An 18,033-nucleotide genomic window follows, 5' to 3' on the forward strand; every position below is an offset into this window, starting at 1 on the left:
GCACTTGCCGCGGCTGACAAACTTTTCGTTTAAATTTTAACACAATGGGGTATAGGTATTGTATGTATAGAAGGTTGGTTAAAATACGTGTAATAAAGCGCTGCAGATAGTGTAAAATAACCGCGAGCTACTACGTTATTAAAACCACCACCCTGTATAATATAAACTTCGCTTTGCAGTCGCCCAGGCTCGGCTATAATACGATCCACAAATGAGATTGGAGGTATATGTATAATGTATATAATATCCATGTGGTCTAAGTATATACTATATTTATATTATAGTACATGCTACGTAAAACCGCAATATTTGCTCTAGATTTTAATCTCGCACTGAAATTATTAAGGCGCCAATTTTATTTTATCTTATTTTTGTTCGTTTATTTATTTATTTATCTACCGTTTCTTTTTTTTTGTTTTTTTTTTTTTGTTTTTCTCTAATTATACATTAAAGTAAATATTTACGGGCCGCGGTGCTCCTTTTAATAATTGTTGCGTAACTGCCGCTTAAATTAGTACAGCGCACACCGAATACAGAACCGGACCTTGAGGCTATACGATAAAGATAAATAATTATGCCATCGTTAAATTCTGAAAATCGTCATTAGCAGGTATTCAAATTAGACTATACTTGCAAACGCGCGAATTGAATGTAATACATGTTAACCTCCGAGTAGATAATTCGCGAAATATTTTCAAATCACTGGTCACAGTAACCGAATATGCGCGCATGCTGTACGGAATCTTACCTCTCTGATGACCTTGCAACCTTTCACGTTCCCGATCTGCGAGAATAGGGCGCATAGTAAATCCTCCGAGACCGAATGTTCCAAATTTCCCACGTACCTGTGAAAAAATATCATTTTCATACACACTTGATAAACTCAAGTCTTGTGAACCTCGGTTGCGCCACGCGGATCACGCTGCCTCCGGAGACTCTCGGATTATATGAAGAATGAGAATAAAAAAAAAAACCCGTTACACGGTATCGGACGAAACTTCTGGCAGATGTTAGTCAATAATCGTGGGTTTAATCGTTGAGCGAATATGCGAACAAGAACAAACTATGCGTGAATACGCGGCGTACAATACCCCGTAATGAGTGGGAGTATTGAGTAAACGAAACGCGTCCGGCAACGTGCGCGCATCGAGAAACGAAAGGAGAGAAGAATATGAAGAGGGTTAAAGTCAAAGGTGAAAATTAAACGAGATTAGCTACAAAAAACAAAAAATAGTCGAGACTAAAAAATGACGTACACATTCGTTGAAAATAAAAAGGATGGTATCGCTGTACAAAAAAATATGATATCCGTGTAGAAAAAGAAACCGGTCGTTAATTGATTTCAGTCGAAGATCGCGCTTCGTAATTACCTGTCAGATTTATTTAAAGTTACGCGACTTTTTCGTTTACAGGATTTACCGTCCGTTTTTTCTCGCGGTTGTTATATTGGTTTCGGTTTGAATAAACATCGCGTAGATTGTACTTATTCACGCTTCTTACGCGGCGTACTTATGGTAATAAAACATCCCGATTTTCGAGGTCAAACATTCGACTCCCGCGGATGGGTAATTAATTTACCTCCGAAACGAAAGTGAAACTTGGCGAAGTATCTATACGGATTCTAGCGTAGCTCTAATTGAGAGGAACAAAAGGAGTATTAAAAAATTTATAACGCTGTTAATTCGGAGCCGCGCAACGACTTGCGACTTCGCTCAATATAATGTTGTTAATTGTACATACATACAACGGGAACGTGATTGGATTATAAAATTTGTCAACTTTTTATTTGAACTCTTTTACCGAGTTGTCGCGCACCGTATATACGACACAAGTATGGATTTCACGTTTACGTAGCTGATTAGTAATTAAGCTCTCGGGTTTTTCTTCTTTCTTTTTTCCTTCTCTCACCCTTACGGAGGCTTGCGGCGGGGAATTAATGTTGTTAAAACACGAAGAAAGAATAAGAGCAATAAGCGCGATTTACTTCGGTACCTGAAACGATAAGGGAGAGAGAAATAAAAATTTCTTCGTGCTGGGTGAAGGAAGATGCAGGGTTTGTACATGCGGAGAATCTCACGTGCGACCAGCAGCTGGGGGTTGAAAAAAAAAGTCAATACTCACAGCGTCTTTGGCGCTTTTTCGTCGGACATCTTGGTCGTTTCGTGTACGGCGATGCACTGGGTTATAAACCGCATACATTCGTGTCCGCTGCTTTGTGTTACATAAAGTAATTTTATTTAAATTTACCTTTGTGTGCGCTGGCCAAGACTGTGCGACCACCAGCGGCACCACCAACAGCCCGTGGCGTCGAGTGCATAACGACGCGACGCTAGGAACCAGAGGAAAGAACAGAGAGGGATGCGGATGCGGATGCGGCGTGTAGAAAATAAGGAGAGATAAATAAAGATGGAAATAGAAAATAGGGAAGAGGGAAGAAGGGAAGAGCGAAACCAAGTGCATTCAAGAGCAAGAGGAAGGGCGCTAGTTTGAACGACTTTAAAGTGCATTCCCGCGCTTGCGCTTCAATGGATTCTGCACACGCGTGCGCTCGCGATTCAATCAAAATGGTTTTGTTAATTAATTATTAGAACAAAAAGCATTTTCATCTAGTTCGATTCAACTGCAATTTCAATTTCATCGCAATCTTCTTTCATTCCTTAATAGCGAAGTTGGTTACGTCAGAACTTACTTGTCATTTCGTCATTTCGTTCAAAAATATTGAAATTTAATTAAATAAAAGTCCATCTATGTGTGATTAATTATCGTTGAAACTGACACCGGTTATTTCGTTCCTTTTGGCTTCTTATCCCCCGACAGTTTAGTCACGCCATCGGTACCATGTAACGATGATTGAAAACGGAATGGAAATCTAATCTTAATCGATACGTGAAAAAAGGCACGGCGCTCGGTACAGTCTGCCGTCATCCCGGAAATGTACGATAGAGGATATTATCAAATAAAATTGAGGACATACGAACGAACGACGAAATAATAAAGAAATTATTAGAGAACGTAATTGTACGAGTAAATGAAAGGCCAAGGGTCAACATTTAGAAGAATATCGATTTATTAAAAATATACATATTTATGTATCGCAAATTTAATAAATAATATATTTTCTTAGTATATTTGAAGAAGAAAAAAAAAAAACATCTAAAAAGGGAAAAATCTGAAGATAATTATTATTTTGTTACCTATCTACAGTCTCAAAGGTATTTTTAACGTTTGATTACCGTCTCAGCAATTTATCTTGCGATACCTATGCATAGATTTTCATTTTTTGTTTTGGAAGTAATTGCAATGTGAAAAAAAAGGAGAAAAAAAAAATTGTACGCGTACATGTGATATTCGTGGCAACAACAACAACGGTATTGATTTAATACAGAAAGCCGCTATATATGATTAATATAAAATACGCAGAAGTATTCAAATACATCCGTGTACGTTGAAAGTGAGTGAATAAGGCTTTTTCAAACTTACGTAACACGGAGTTAATCGGTGCTTTCGTGATTTACACATGCACAAAATTCCCGAAACTTTCGATATTCACGCGAAGTCTGTGACGACAACGCGGTGTACGTTTATCGTAGTAATTTCACTATTATCCTTTTTTCTCGTATGTAGAGTTATAATAGTATATTCGATAATCACACGACACTTATTTCATGGTAGAAAGGCGTACGCCGTTTCGTGAAAACATCATACGAGTTGAGCAGGTTTTTAGTTCCTAATCATGCGGGGAGCGACATTGAATCACGACTTTCGCATGAATCCGGAGGTGGGTGGTGGTCCCACGGGTCGGTCGCTTATCGGTGCTGTCGGATCCATTCCCATTATAAAAGGTGCAGGACTTTTACCGTCGATTCTAGCCGCGCTGACGCCAGGCGACGGGAAGGTGGGACTGTAGGTGGAGGTATTTGCTCGATTCATTAGTGGGGAAGGCGATGATGCTCTCTCTATTGTCAATGTTTGCTGGGGGAGTTGAGCGTCGCTTTGAATTCCCATTGAGCCATAAATCTCTTTAAGAATCAACAGCATCGTGTCCTCCGATTCCCTGAAATTAATTGTAGATACTTAATCGAACTGACTCCGTAGTGAAAATGGAATGTCGCTTAAATTTTTCACTTCTCCTCATTTCAGCGTCTCTCTTTCTCTAATATATGAACGGTGTGCCTAAATTCGAGGATTATAAATCGCCTCGGTCTCCTTTATTTTCTTTATTCGAACTCGAAATGCAGGGGTCCAAGTTCCGGGACCGAGAACTGAAAAGAGCGATACGTCCGGTGCCAAAATGTCCGAAACACTGCGCCCGAGAACGTATACCGAATACCTACTCTCTTTTCGTGCCAAAAGAGAAAATATGTAGAAATAGCAAATAATATGGAGAATGGCGTCGCTACGGCGTTTCTCATTTTCTTATTTTTGTTTTTCGCGTCAAGGAAGTAGGGACGTATCTCAAGCTTTTCTCCACATATTTTCTAATTTTATAACACTTTTAACCCCGGCACAGGCAGCTTATTCATTCCTAAAAATATTCGACCGCGTTGCTTTCAACGTTCCTAAGTCTAGCCGACAGATTAACTTCGTATATTTCAACAGAATAATTATCATATATTTATCGTTCACACTTTGATACCCGTGATCAGCTGCTTATGCATCAACGATCATCGACTATTAAGCAGCAATTAAAATCAAACAGGTCTATCCATTTCTAGCGTAGCTACTGATTTTAATCCGCCTCATTATACGTATTTGTTATTCAAAATTCTCGTTCCTGGTTGCATAGGTGGACAAAAAAAAAAAAACTGGTCCAAGGTAATCCGCATGATAATTTAGCGTTTTTATACGAAAAATATCTACTAACCAATAACAAACGTGGCTGGTTAGTGCGAAAATATATTCATTGATGTACTCGAAGGGTGCTTCCTGGAGTACGTAGTCGACTCTTCTACCGCCGTTCAATTTTCCGATTTTTATGTCATCTCCCGAGTCGTCGGTCTGCTGCTGCGAGGTTTCTGGTTCGTTAGACGCACTCTGCAGTTGCTCCTCAACCACCTTGTCGATTTCTCGTTCAAGCGCCTGATTGTCGGGCCTGTGAAACATCGCTAACTGGTAAACCGAGTTCCACGTATTCCTCACCGAATCTAAAAGCCTCTGCTTCAAGTCAGCGCCAACTCGAGCCATCGTCTCCTTCAATTCTGCAAGAATATATCGAATTTTTCCACACCCATCCGTTTCATCGCTCATCCTTTATAAAATTCTATTTTCATTTTTTATTTGCAAACATATTTACCGAGGTGCATTCGCTTTCGTCCCTTGTGATGTGGGATCAGCTTCGGACGTAATTTGCTAGCATCCGGATGGATGAGGGCCTCGACCCGGTAGGCGACGGGGTCAAACGGATGAAATATATTGAAAAATGAAGGGCACGTAGGCAGCGCGAATTCCTCACCCAGTGTATCGATACCTCGTACGGTTACGAACATACCGATCGGACTACCCAGCGCAAAAAATGCGTTCGGATTGAAATTTAGTTGGGGATAATTAATGAAGGGTTGACCCGTCCCCGCTGATCCCATAACGTAGCTGATTTTTCGGCTCAAGCGACGCTTCAAAATCGGTTTCGTCTCCCTTATAGGACCGACGGTGTCCTCGCTCTGTAATTCAAGTTTTCGTCATCCATTCGACCGATCGAATACCATCCCCCCCGGGAGCAGATATTATCTTTAGAGATACTCACAACACCGTCGGAGGGAACGATGCTCTTTTCCTTCTCCTCGTCGACCTTCTCAACGGTCTCTTCTTCCTTTGGCGGTTTCTGATGGCATAGCAAATCGAAGAGAATGAGACTACCGAGGGAATGACCTCCGACGTAGATGCCGCCTTCGAACGTAGGGTTTCTTTTTTTGAACAGAGCGTGGAGCCTGTTCATTTCGTTTCCGACGGTCTGCATGATGGTTTGACAGTAGATTGGACTCGTATAAAATAGTATGTCTGATAAAGTGTCATTCGTAAAATGTCTCAGCTTCGGAATACTATCCAACGTAATCGCCTGCAGTTTTTTATCAATCCCGGTATCCTCCGAGTGCAAAGTCGTGTGCCAAGATATCGGAAGTACTTCTATCTTGTGGACGGTACCGTTTTCACTGGCGGTACGGTAGTGCGACTGCACGAGCTGAAGTGATATGCTCCGGAACTCGTCGACTGTTGGGAAACAAAGTACCATAGAATAATACGGTACCGCGACGCAATGGGGAACAAAGAGAAGAATGATTTTTGAAAAATGGAATAATTTAATGAAAAAGAAAAAAAACAACTTTAACACAGAGTTTGAAGAAAAAGACTGACCAACTTCTTCGACGCTTCGGAATTTCAAATCGCAGACGCTCCCGATACCGTGAACGAGGAAAAGCAGGTGATCGACTTGATCTGGTTCACCCTCGTCAATGTTGAATTCGTCGACACCTCGCTTCACGACACGCGGCCTCAACGTTGCACCCTGCAAATACGTACTGTCCTCTGAACCCTTAAAAGACAAGGGTCAGAAATCGAACAGAACCATGCGTGCGTTAATGTATAAGGAACCACGTTCGTGGGAATGCGCTTGATTTGCAAAGAAGAGGAAGCAACGACGAAAATTATATCAAACTCGTAATAATATTCATTCCAGATTACGCAAGGTATCGTGCACGGACTATAAGTTTTTACAACACAATTCTAGAAACATCCCCTTGAACACACGGTCGTCAGATGAGAAAAAACAATTACCCCGTTGTTTCCCCACGTTGCGGTGAGTTCCGGCGAACCGGGCTGCAGATAATGAACTTGAACAGTCGAACTATGAAATACGATGTACTCTCCGTTGTTGAGTTCGATTCGCCTGTTCCAAATATCGGAGGTGAATGCCTGTCGGTACTCCTCCTCGAGTCTCGCGGCTACGTTCTCCTCGTAGGGTACGTACCGGGACTCGGCCGGGCCTTTGTAAAACCAGGAGCACCTCCTGACTTCGTTCGGCTTCCCAGTCCAGTAAACGGGAGTCCTGAGTCGCCCCAGAATATCTACGTCGTATCTACCACCGTCGGTCGGCACTTTGGTCTCCGGTGTGATTTCGTTCGAATTGTGAACCTCTTCGAGGTTCAAGCTATCCTGCATAGAAAACGGGAGCCAAAGGACTTTGGTCTCCACCTCCTTGCGGAGGAACCAATGCTGGTATACCGGACGGTACGGCATTTGCTTGATCGTTGACGTTCCACCTGCAGCCTGAAAATTCAATTCGTATCGAAATTCAAGCGCTTGCGACTCGCAACGCCGTTTGTTTCTGACGCGGGAAGACGAGGCGATAACGGGGGGAGGGTGATTTTTTACGTCGAAACACTCGATTTATTGTACGCTCTCAGATAACCATTGTAAAACAGTTACGGGGTGAAGTACGACACGGCATTAACTCTGGGTTTGTACGACGGTAATACGAAGTAGTCGTAAATAATTAAGCTGTTCAAACACCATATACCCGGTTGTACAACTCTACGGCAGAAGTTTGCTCGCTAAAACACAATGGGGAAATTCACTGTGCGGGGCCAACAAAACCGAACGAAACTTATTTCGGTGAGACCTGTATTATGAGTATATGAGTTGTACGTGTGTGTAGTATACGTGCGTTACTGAACAAGCAGCGAGGTAGTACATACATACAACGAGTATACCTGCGCTTGTAGTATATTTGATTAATACATATTCACGACTCTGAGTTTAAACTTTCATATACGAGAGATTCGCCGTACAGCGGACTCGCGTTATGTTCGAGCTAACAAAACATTCAAACATTTATACTGGGGATGCGTTATTTGAAGACGAGGTGAAATTATTTTTCATACAAATTAGTTCACACGCTCTTTTTTTTTTTTTTGCTTATTACTTCAGAGACGATTGGTGTTAGAATTCCGATCACAGGATATGTCAAGTGTTTGATTAAAACAATGAACTCACAATTGCTCTGAATCGTTTCAACATCCGATCTATCATTGGTGTAAATATCTGTTCAAACGGAGCCATTGTCCGAGACGAATATGGATTATCTCTCTTTAGTCTGCGAAAAACTAAACAGAACAAAAGCACTCAAATTTTTTTTTTTCCAAATTTAGTTTTCCCTCTTCATCACGAAATACGGAATATGTACAACAGGGAAGACAAAGGAATTCTTTCACATCGAGGGTGGATCATTTTACAGAGTACTTTGCGAGGGGCGTATAATTCCGGGATATCTTTTTCTCATCTTTACATTTTCAAACTTGGCCTTTCTATAAAACACTCTGCAGCGTATAATCTCGTTGTAACAAAAGAACATCGATAATAATTAATAACTCACCAAATTATGCAGACTGGGGGGTAGAGCGGTGAGTCCGTTGTCCAGATTATTAGAATATCCGGAACTTCCCAGGGGATTGACTGACATTTGAATCGGGTCTAAGGTCGCGGATCCCGTGGGTTCGGGTACTGCAGCTGCCATAGGCGGTGACGGTGGTAAAAAATAAGACGCGGTATCGTCACGGCCAAAATTAACACCCGCGAGGGTGCTTCCCGGATTTATTTGATTCGACGGGGTGTAAAAGTTCTGGGAAAAGTTTTCACCGGGAATAATTCCGAGGGACGAAAAAGGCTGCAAGTTCTGCAAGTTCGCGTTTGCGTTCGCTTTCGGGTTTCCCGCGGGGGTGTACTGCGTTGGATTATAAAACGTTGGTACCGGCGCGGCTTCGGGGACCTTGACCGAAGCTTCGGGAACGAGACCGGGAATTCCCGGTGGTGTCTTAATTTGTCCGAGGGACTTGTTTGGGTCGTAGAAGCTGGGAATCGGGGTTTGGAACTCGGCGTGGTGGGCGGGAGAAAAATAATTAGCGGTGCTTCTAGGCTCGACTAAATTCTTAACAGCGGTATTTCGCGCCCCTGCTGTATCCGGGCTTTTCGCGTCTCCCGGAACCGTTACAGGAGTAGCAGGAATAGTTTGCGCGCCGATATCCTGCGCCACGGGTTTCTCCGTCGGATTCAAGTCGACCGGATCGTTTCCCAAGGAAACCGGCGACTCGGGAAAGAAGTCCTTCCTCTCTGCTAAAAGGTGTTCGAGCTTCTCCGACACCCTCGCCGCAGATATTGGGGCGAAAGGTGAAGAAGAAGCTGGCCTTGCTTCGCTCTTTGGGGCAGAGCTACTCTCCGGGGCAGATGGAACCGGAAGTAACGGTGCCGGAGAAGCTTCCCGAAGGTCTACTTCCTTGAGGACGTCATCCTCGGTGTTTTTTGGTCGGATATTCGTCTCCGGGGTATTTTTCCAAGGATTCGCGGAGGCGGACAGACTCCAAGAATCGAGTCCAGAGGTCGGCGGACCAAATCCGGAAAGGTGGGTCGGATTCGCAGGGGTGTTTTGCGGTGTTGCCGGTTCTACGTTGGCGTCGATGCTCGAAATCCTCGAAGGTATGCTCTGCGGAGACGTCACCCTCGTAACATCAACGCCGGGGCTGGATCGCGTTGATTCACGATTAAAGTTCCGAGGTATGTTGGATTCGAAACTTGTAGGGTAAGACGGGGTGCTCTGAGCCGCTGGTATTTGATGGTAAAGCGAGGGCGTCGCGACAGAAGGGAACGACGGCAGCGGGGGTAAATTCGCGGGAATATCGCCGCCGCGAGGATTTGAAGTCGTCAGATCAGGAGGAGGCGCGTACTTCAAGCGACGCTGATTTCCCAGCCGATAAGACGACGACGGAGTCCCTTTGGAAGAAAAGTAAAAATCCTGAGTCATACGGCCGACAAATCGTTACCAATTAAAAAAAAAAAGTCAATTGTAATCGTTCAAAATTAGAATGCCAATTACCAGTCGGTGGCAAGGCGACAGGTGGTGGTTGAACCGTTGGTGACGACGTCGAGGGGATATTTGCGGGCGGAAACGGCGCACCGCCAGAGGTATTTTCGGGTTGGTACCAATTACCAGGAGCTCGGGCGGTCGCGGGAGTTTCGTAAGGATTTATTTGCTGGTTGGGTGGTCCCACGTTGCTCGGGTACGAAGGTTGGCCAGGTGACGGGTTATAATACGGATAGACGGTAGGATATTCCGAAGATCCTGACTGATCTTTGAGGGAGGATCTCGCGGAGGCGTCCTCTCGATCGCCGGTTATAGAAGCCAGGGAGATATTCGGAAGCGAGGAGAGAAGGGAGGAGAGGTACCCCTGTTTTTGGGGTTGCGATTCGGCGTTTGAATCTCGGTGTTCGTCGGTCGGTGCCAAACAAATTTCAGATGTAACGGGCGCGCTTTGTTGTTGTTGTTGTTGCTGTTGCTGAGTTGGAGGGAGTAGCGGGTGGCGCGGACTATGCTCCGGAAGGGCGTTCTGCCCGGCGTTGAATTCCTTCGGGTACGATGATGACGGGGCTGGTTTTGTTTGCCCTACGAAGCTGGCGATTTCACCTTCTGAAAAAAAGAAGAAAATCGAACGGTTCGAGATGCATTCGTTTTTTCGTTACGCGCGTTTCCCTTAACGGTGGGTTGTACGCGTTCGTACGAATCTGTAAGCGAGCTCTGTAGGACGGGCCCACAACGAATCTTTTACCTTCACGATTCATCGCGAATCAATATTTAACAGGATGCGCTCGAGCAACGCGAGATGGGGAAATACTTAAACATCTAACCCAAAGATAATAGGATCCGATAAAGGGGGACGTGGCCTTAAAGCCTCGAGTCTATTTTACCTTCGATGACGCGCGTCCTGTCTTTTCTCTCTCACCTCGACGATCCCGCTGCGCCTCGCTCTGCGACGGAATATTGCGTAATAGGAATATACCACGAAGAGATCGTAGGAAATACCGGCCCGACGATTCGCCGTCAAAATTTACACAGCTAGGCGGGAATGCGAGGTGCTTTTAGTTATTTGATAAAGCAACCGATCGCGTGCCCCTTGTCTAGCCGACGGTATAAAGGACCGTTGAAGCCCGTTGCCCGTTTAGTCCCTCAAACTATAGACAAAACAACACGATGTGCGTGAAAAAGAGCTGTTACCAAAACGGGCCGCGATTATTTTCGCCCCCCAGATTTGTACGGTTCGCGTCATGTGCGTGGTGCATTTGCTGGCTAATGGTCTTCCTTTCCGCAAAGGGTGTGTCGGCCGATTATTTGCAACAATCGCACAATGTCGTCATCGGGGAGGAGAAATTTTTCGGTAGTTCGTTCGACCCTCGCGACCCCGGAAGAGGATCGTCCGACGAATCACCTCAGCGCATTTCCGTGGCCGAGAAGACCGACCTGATGAGGTTCGTTTTCGGTGTTAATTCGTTACGGTAACTCTGTCGATGGTGTAAAATTTTCATTCGCAATTTCAAGGTACTATCTGAGGTCGAAAATTCCCGATGAACCGATCGCCGTCGTTGTCGATACGGCGGAGAGATTTTACGACGACATAAAACGTCTGTTGACGCTTTTGACTACCGGAGGGCAAGTTCAATCGAAAATTCTACTCTTCGCGTACAATGACACAGGTGAGTCGATAAAAATTAATCATTCGACGAAGAGGTGATGATCGAAAAGGACAATGAATATCGCCAGGGGCTAGACTCCGATGATCTCAGCGATGTAACGTCAAAAGCTGTTTTTTAAGAGAAAGTAGGTATTCATCCGCGTCTCGTGTATCGATGAGGTATGCGGATATCGTTGTAGCCCGATGCAAATGATTTTTTTGGCGCGTGGGCGAATAAATTCATCGTTGATTTCAGCGGCACGTGTATCTCCATCGATCACTTGGATTGGTTTAAACGATTCGTGATGCGAGTGTAATTTATAAGCCTTTTATTTACGGAGCGAAAAACGATATATTTGTCGGATGTGTACCTGTGTTCGAGGGCACGTCAATTTTAGTTTATTATAGAGTAAATGTCTCCTTTGTTTCCGAGTGATACCGAAACGTGGTCACTCACTCAATCTTTGTTCAAGACGACGCGAACGCGCGAGGGGGAATCTGAATAGATGATTCACATGTGCTCGCTACGCCGTCGCCAATAATTGCACTAGGAAACAACTGACCTCGTTCGCGGACGCATGGGATGAAAAAAACGAATCTCCGTCAATATTATCATCTACAAGTTGAAAATAGATCGTGGCAACCACGTAATCTGGTATTTGCGTAATCTCACAAACGCTATATGGTGTCGTAGTTCCGATGAATCGCGATAATTTTGCGATAATACGGGAACTACACAATACGCACGGTTTATTTCACGATGTACGAATTACTGTAACTACTTTTTAATTCGGTCGGTGCATAATTGCGAAATTGCACGATTATTCCGCAATCGCGATACATCGCATGCCTCACGTGTCTCTTACGTCAATCGTCAGGTTGTGCGTTGATCTTTCTCGCGCGCTGATCGATCGAAACGAGAAGATCGGTACCCTGTACCGGTTCAAACGATTCGACCTTGACGCGTTCTTCGATTCGTTCCAGACTGCAGCTTAGAGCCCGGACTACTGGAAGGGATCGATGAAAACCCTTACGACATTTCCACCAAATTTTCAAATCCCGATCGAGCCAGAAGTATCTTCGAGTGCATAAATATCGCCCTGAACACGATCAAACCGAACAGTTCGATAATGCTGTTCACCGGCAGGAAGTCTGAAGATGAGGTCATACTGAGAGAAAGTACTACAGCGAAAATGATCATGAAAAATTGCGAGGTAGAAATCAAAGTCTTATAATTCTAAGCGGGTAGTTTGAAACATTTCCGAAAATTCTTTGACTATACAGTTCAACGGTATCTGGTGCGCCGAGGACGCCGGTAGTCAAGAGGAAGTCGGAGGCTACGAGGACATGGCGCGAAGGACGAATGGGCATTTTTTTCACGTCACAAAGCTCGATCGCGAGGAGATCGCGGCGACCGAGGGGGTCGAATCCCTTCAAGATCAGGTGAGAATCTCATTGTGAGTCGATCCGTCGACCTCGCGTATAACAAAATCTTCGTCTTCCCGACAGAATGAAATGAGGAGCTACGCGAAATCTTCGGGGGCATCACGGGTGCACGGTCACGGAATAGGTGAGTGTTGAAACGGTGATCGTTTTTCAGTTGGCTTAAAATAATCGCCGAACAACGACCGGTGGCACCGTGTCACCTATATCGTTGCATTTGAAACGACTGACGTACGGCGCCTGGAATAGCCACCCTTGATACCGACGACCCTGACAATTCGTCACGGTCACCCTCGTCCCTCGAAAAAATAAAAGCTTCACCGATTGTTCGTTCAACGATCGATCTGACTAGCTGCAGGTGAAAAAATTTCGCTCAGTCGGTACCGTTCACTGCACTCCACTTTTTGACATTAAACGACGAGACGGTTGAAAATTGTTCACGTTACTTCTCGCACCACAATCGAGCCTTTACACGGAGGGTCGCGACCGATCGTTACTTACGTTACGCAGGGCTGTGTGTCGATGTTTTTTATTTTCCTTGTACGTTTGATAGTTCGTCGAGTGATCTTTGACGTGGACATAGCTCGAAGCTTGCAAGCTAGCACGTGCAGCTTACGGTTTCAGGTGGCGGTGGACGCGGACATCTTTGCTAAGAGTACATAAATCGATACCCCGAAAGAGTAGTAGGTGGAAGGCTAGCTGTCGGAGCGAGAGGGAATATGCCAAGAAATTTTGTCCCCGTTCAATTCGCGCACGCGTGACAAACTTGCCAAGCAAATCTCTGCGTGCGTAGGTAAACATTTTAAACTGGAAATATCACATGTACGGGAAACAAGGTGATCGGTAACTCCTTAGGATCCACTCGTAACACAAAATGTGCGATTAGACAATTATCGTGTACCAATGGATTTGTAACTCACCGCTATCTGAGTGAAAAGAAAAAGTAACGATTCGTTCGACGAAGGTACGAAATCTTCGCGTTCACTTGTCGAAACAAACGTCTATGATAATCCAATTTCCGTTACAGATTTAGTTCCGGACACGTTTAACCACCGTGTTTTTTCTTTTTCTTATCGCGCATTGTTTTATTTCTCCGTACGAACACTGATCGAGAACTCGAGCCAAAGTACACTTCCTGCGACGAAAGGGACGCGCGACAGACTTGACACTGTTAAGATCCGTTGATAACTAGTGGAGCGATGAGTCGCGAGTCGGTCGATCTCTCGGTCTCCGCAGATCTCTCATATTAACTCCTGGTAGTTCTTCGATCTTGGCTCTTGGCTCTTGGCATTCAGCCCGAGAATATAACAACGATTGTGTAACTATAATTTGCACTTTGCCCGGAACGCGCTGACATACGAGCGAAACAAGTTTCGTTCGACGTTACTTTTCACTCGCATTCGATCGCCTCGCCATCAGGCTTTACACTACCGACATTCGGTATTCCCATCAGATTGGGCAAAGAATAAAGTGAAGCGCTCATTACGACACGAGTTTATGGCAAAAAAATTAGAAAAAGTATATCCATGCGATGGACTACGTGTATGCAGTAAAGTGGCAATGACTGGGGAAGCCTTCGAGATAAATAACGATACTCTGCTTATTCAGTGCATTCTGCATCCCGTTTCAATACTTTGCTATTCATTATCGTTTTGTATTTCTGTGTCCTTTGCGGAGATGATCTCACGTGGCTCGATACGTCGCCCGTGCACGTCCATCTTAGTTTTTGAAATTAAACTTAATTTTTGACTCACAGCCAGCAACATTGTGTACGATTCGATCTTTGTGTACACAAAATCCTCGATGGTGCATGTACACTTCCGTTTATCATAGAATAGGCGGAGCGAAGATAACGTAGTCCCCGATGTTGAACCGCGGCGTGAAGGGTCAAAAAAGTCTAGCCATTTTATCTCACAAGCCTGCGCTTCGTACAACGGCGAGGGTTTCGAATCTGACACAAACCTCGTAAAACGTCATTGAGTCATCGGACGCTGACGTGTGCGTCGCAACATCGTAAAATACATTCCGTTCGTTCGGTCGTCATTGTCGTTTCCTCTGAAAACGAAACAAAAAAAAAACTTTCTCGTTCAAATCCCACAGGAATTCGTGCGTCCGAGACCGAATCCGCGGATCTCCTGTACGACCCGAGGCTCCCTTACGCCGGAAACGATGACAAAAGTTCGGCGAGAATGTTGGACGTCGAAGAAAGAGACGAGCGAAGGGAACCGCTCGAGATAAATGAGATGCAACGGGCGTCGGTGACCGCGATAGAAGCCGCTACTCAACGGACAGGTACCCTTGTAGAAGTCGCGGCAGAGACCAGCCTCGTCGGAAGACCTGGAACGACTTCAAGGGTGACATTTCGCGTCACTAACAACAATCCTGTAACCATAAGACACTACTTTCAAGGAAGAAGCACCGCTTTCAACGTGGTCAATGTACTACCGAGAGAGTGAGTTGCACTTATGACTTTTGAACTCGGGGTGCGATTCGATAGCCGCGAGGACATTTTCAATAAGGAGTAGCGACAGGTGAACCAACGGTCTGATTTCATTCGGAACGTGGCCTCATTTTTCTTCTCGGTCTTCATTCTCTTCTGTATCGGTGAAAAATTTCATCGCTGCGTAGGCGAAAGGCGTATCTAATATTTACCAATTATTTCGAAGATACCGACTCTTGATGACGCACAGGAAATGCAAACAGTATATTATTTACTTGTTGGAAAAAATATTTATTTGCGACAGTTTGTCGTTGTGTACGTATGATATATATATTTTTTTTTCCTCCCGGAAAATTATTACGCGTATCGTTCGAACTGTGACCCTTCACGGAGATTACCGTATGCTGGTTTCATTCGGCACAACAAACCCACGAGAAAATTATGAGCTCATTTCACGATAGGCATCTAAACTTGATTTTTTCCCTTATAATCATTTACGTTATTATGCGCAACAGCGAATGGCTCCGGTATGGGCAATCGATCAACGTGATTATGGACGTTGCAATTCCATCGACGACGAACAGTTGGGCTTCGGAAACCATCACTTTGATCACCCAAGGTCTCGAAACCGTGGAAACGCCGGCGTATCTCTACATACTGGCAAACGGTGCAACGGTAAGAATCGAACGCCGCGAGTCGCGTATTTCGTTCAAAAAAATGATCGTCCGATGATTTTTTTCGTACTTAAAACAGCTCTCCGATACGACGTCGCCGAGTATAACGTATTCGTTGAACAACAACTGTGCAGGGAAATTGGACAGTGGTACGTGTGCCAGCAATCTATGGAGCGTGGACGTCACGATTCGGGACAGCGATTCGGGTAAGCGTTCCAAATTCGATTTCAAAGAGGTTTTCGGTTAAACTCTTCGCAGGGATATTAACAGGAGCTTTTTTTTTTGTAAAAAAAAAAAAATATAAAGGTCTGCAAAGAGTGTCGTCCTCGCCAAAGGCGATACGACCGGCGACAACGTTTATCAGTGGAACGAGATCTGCCACTAGGTTCCAATACGCAGCTTCCTGTTGCCAGACCACCGTGGTTGTTACGGCCGAAGATCTTCTCGGTAATTCAAACTCTCAAACGATCGACGTAACTGGTGAGAGAAAAGCTTTTCAAATTGATATCGAGATATCGCCCCGCCGTACGGTGTTGAAATTATATTTTATTTTCAGCTTGGTACAACCTCTCCGAAAGTCAGATCGCGGTCATCGTACTCGCTGTGATTTTGGGATTGATTTTCATCGTTCTGATAATATTAGTAATAATCGTATTGATTAGAAGGAAAAATAAAAGCCAAGATCTCCCTTACACTCAGCGTTACGGAACGACAAGACCTCCGCAGCCGAGGGCTGAAAGAACGAGCTTTTAAATCTTTTTGATCACATCGACTATAAAAATATTTATTCAGAACCTTTTTCCTCTTTTCATTTGTGCATTTGAATTTTCCGCTTGCGGCGGGTCCACCCGCGCCCTAAGCAAATTAGTTGTGTATTCAACTTCAAGATGGCGATACAAAGTTGAGAGACCAGTTGCGCCATCAACGATAATTTAAACAATCATTTCAGACGTAAGCAACATTTATTAAATGCCCTAGCAGGGAAGTACGTGCTGGTCTGCTATTTAAAAGGCTCGATCCGAGAGATTTTAATGAGTGAGTAAGGGATGAATGAAAACTGGACGACACACTGCGGTCAAATGATGTCGTGGAAACATCGACGAAGTGACAGCGACATCAAGCCCCTCCCTTACTGGTGAACATATTTTAGATAACCTAATGGTGAAAAACTCACCGTCTTGAAGAACCGATGAAGTAGCTGGAGTTACGGGCATTAACACAACGTTCCCAGAAAAATCCTCAAAGGGAAAACCTACCCCTGCAGCCGAAAGCAGCGGGTTTTTAACTTTACGCGACGTGTCACCCATACCGAAACATCACTCGTATTGCCAAATAATAAGCATCGTAGGTCGCACAATCACAATGTTCAGGAGGTATCAGCCGAAGAGGTGGAGGTGAAAATTCTCCAATTAACCGCAAGGTCGCGCGAAAAGCTCGACGACGAGCGACTCGTAGCAGTCGGCAAAGGAACTGAAGGGCAACTTGTGACGTCGATAAAAATCAATGAAATCCAAACGACCAATCGGAATTTTCCACTTGCGTACTACTATGGTAGAACGATAGTAAAAATAGTACATTTTGATTGGTCGGATAAACATGATTCATGTTTATCAACCACTCGTAGCTACGTTTTCAATTGATTCATTAATAATTTATAAGAACCAAGGCCGCGAGATGGCGTTACGCACGTTAAATTATAAACATTTAACCCCGCCAACGTTCAATTCTCGATAATTCGGATCACTTTTGTAAAAACGTATGTCGATTGCAGACCGATGCAGCCATGAAAAAAGCCAGATTAAATTAGCGAACTTTTTTTCACCTACCTCAATCTGCGTGCGTCGATAGACTTGCGATGCAGTTCGTCTTTGGCTTAAAAAATGAAAACACTTTTCATCGGGACCTTTCGTTCGTTTTCTTATGTAATTCGTATAATTCAAATGATTTATCGGGTTATTTTTAACAAACTCATTTATTAAAGTACTAA

General features: G+C 44.4%; 3 protein-coding genes across 7 annotated transcripts in view; 1 reads left to right on the forward strand and 2 right to left on the reverse strand.

Annotated features, from left to right (window-relative positions):
- LOC105693444 (nucleolysin TIAR) overlaps positions 1-2,964 on the reverse strand; it is a 360,079-nt gene extending 357,115 nt beyond the window's left edge. For 2 of the 4 annotated variants that reach the window (XR_007277998.1, XM_048653798.1), the window contains exons 1-2: positions 2,122-2,258; positions 749-845 (exon numbers count right to left, since the gene is read on the reverse strand). Coding sequence is in view for 3 of the 4 variants with exons in the window: in XM_048653798.1 (XP_048509755.1) it covers positions 749-845; positions 2,122-2,195 (171 nt within the window). In the remaining variant the exon portion in view is untranslated. Of the gene's footprint in view, positions 1-748; positions 846-2,121 lie in introns of all 4 variants that reach the window. The other 2 variants (XM_048653707.1, XM_048653668.1) reach the window with 2 other exon arrangements.
- A 79-nt stretch (positions 2,965-3,043) lies between these two features.
- LOC105693470 (SEC23-interacting protein-like) lies at positions 3,044-17,537 on the reverse strand. Of its 2 annotated transcripts, none has more exons than XM_012413421.3 (9): positions 17,221-17,537; positions 9,860-10,450; positions 8,366-9,756; positions 6,769-7,260; positions 6,349-6,499; positions 5,741-6,204; positions 5,294-5,657; positions 4,865-5,198; positions 3,044-4,054 (listed from the first exon to the last, which is right to left on the reverse strand). In XM_012413421.3, the coding sequence occupies exons 1-9, from the start codon at positions 17,351-17,353 to the stop codon at positions 3,754-3,756; spliced, it is 4,221 nt and encodes a 1,406-aa protein (XP_012268844.2). In that variant the 5' UTR covers positions 17,354-17,537; the 3' UTR covers positions 3,044-3,753. The 2 variants fall into 2 exon arrangements, with proteins under 2 accessions (XP_012268844.2, XP_012268843.2); XM_012413420.4 differs by having other exon boundaries at positions 6,349-6,526; positions 17,221-17,535.
- LOC105693471 lies at positions 10,924-16,840 on the forward strand. The gene is made up of 10 exons (XM_020856538.2): positions 10,924-11,286; positions 11,357-11,511; positions 12,474-12,703; positions 12,774-12,932; positions 12,999-13,059; positions 15,033-15,384; positions 15,888-16,047; positions 16,126-16,252; positions 16,353-16,526; positions 16,603-16,840. The coding sequence occupies exons 1-10, from the start codon at positions 11,012-11,014 to the stop codon at positions 16,797-16,799; spliced, it is 1,890 nt and encodes a 629-aa protein (XP_020712197.2). The 5' UTR covers positions 10,924-11,011; the 3' UTR covers positions 16,800-16,840.
- Positions 17,538-18,033: the final 496 nt, after the last annotated feature.

Source organism: Athalia rosae, chromosome 1 (assembly GCF_917208135.1).
Source record: "Athalia rosae chromosome 1, iyAthRosa1.1, whole genome shotgun sequence".
Taxonomy (NCBI): domain Eukaryota; kingdom Metazoa; phylum Arthropoda; class Insecta; order Hymenoptera; family Athaliidae; genus Athalia; species Athalia rosae.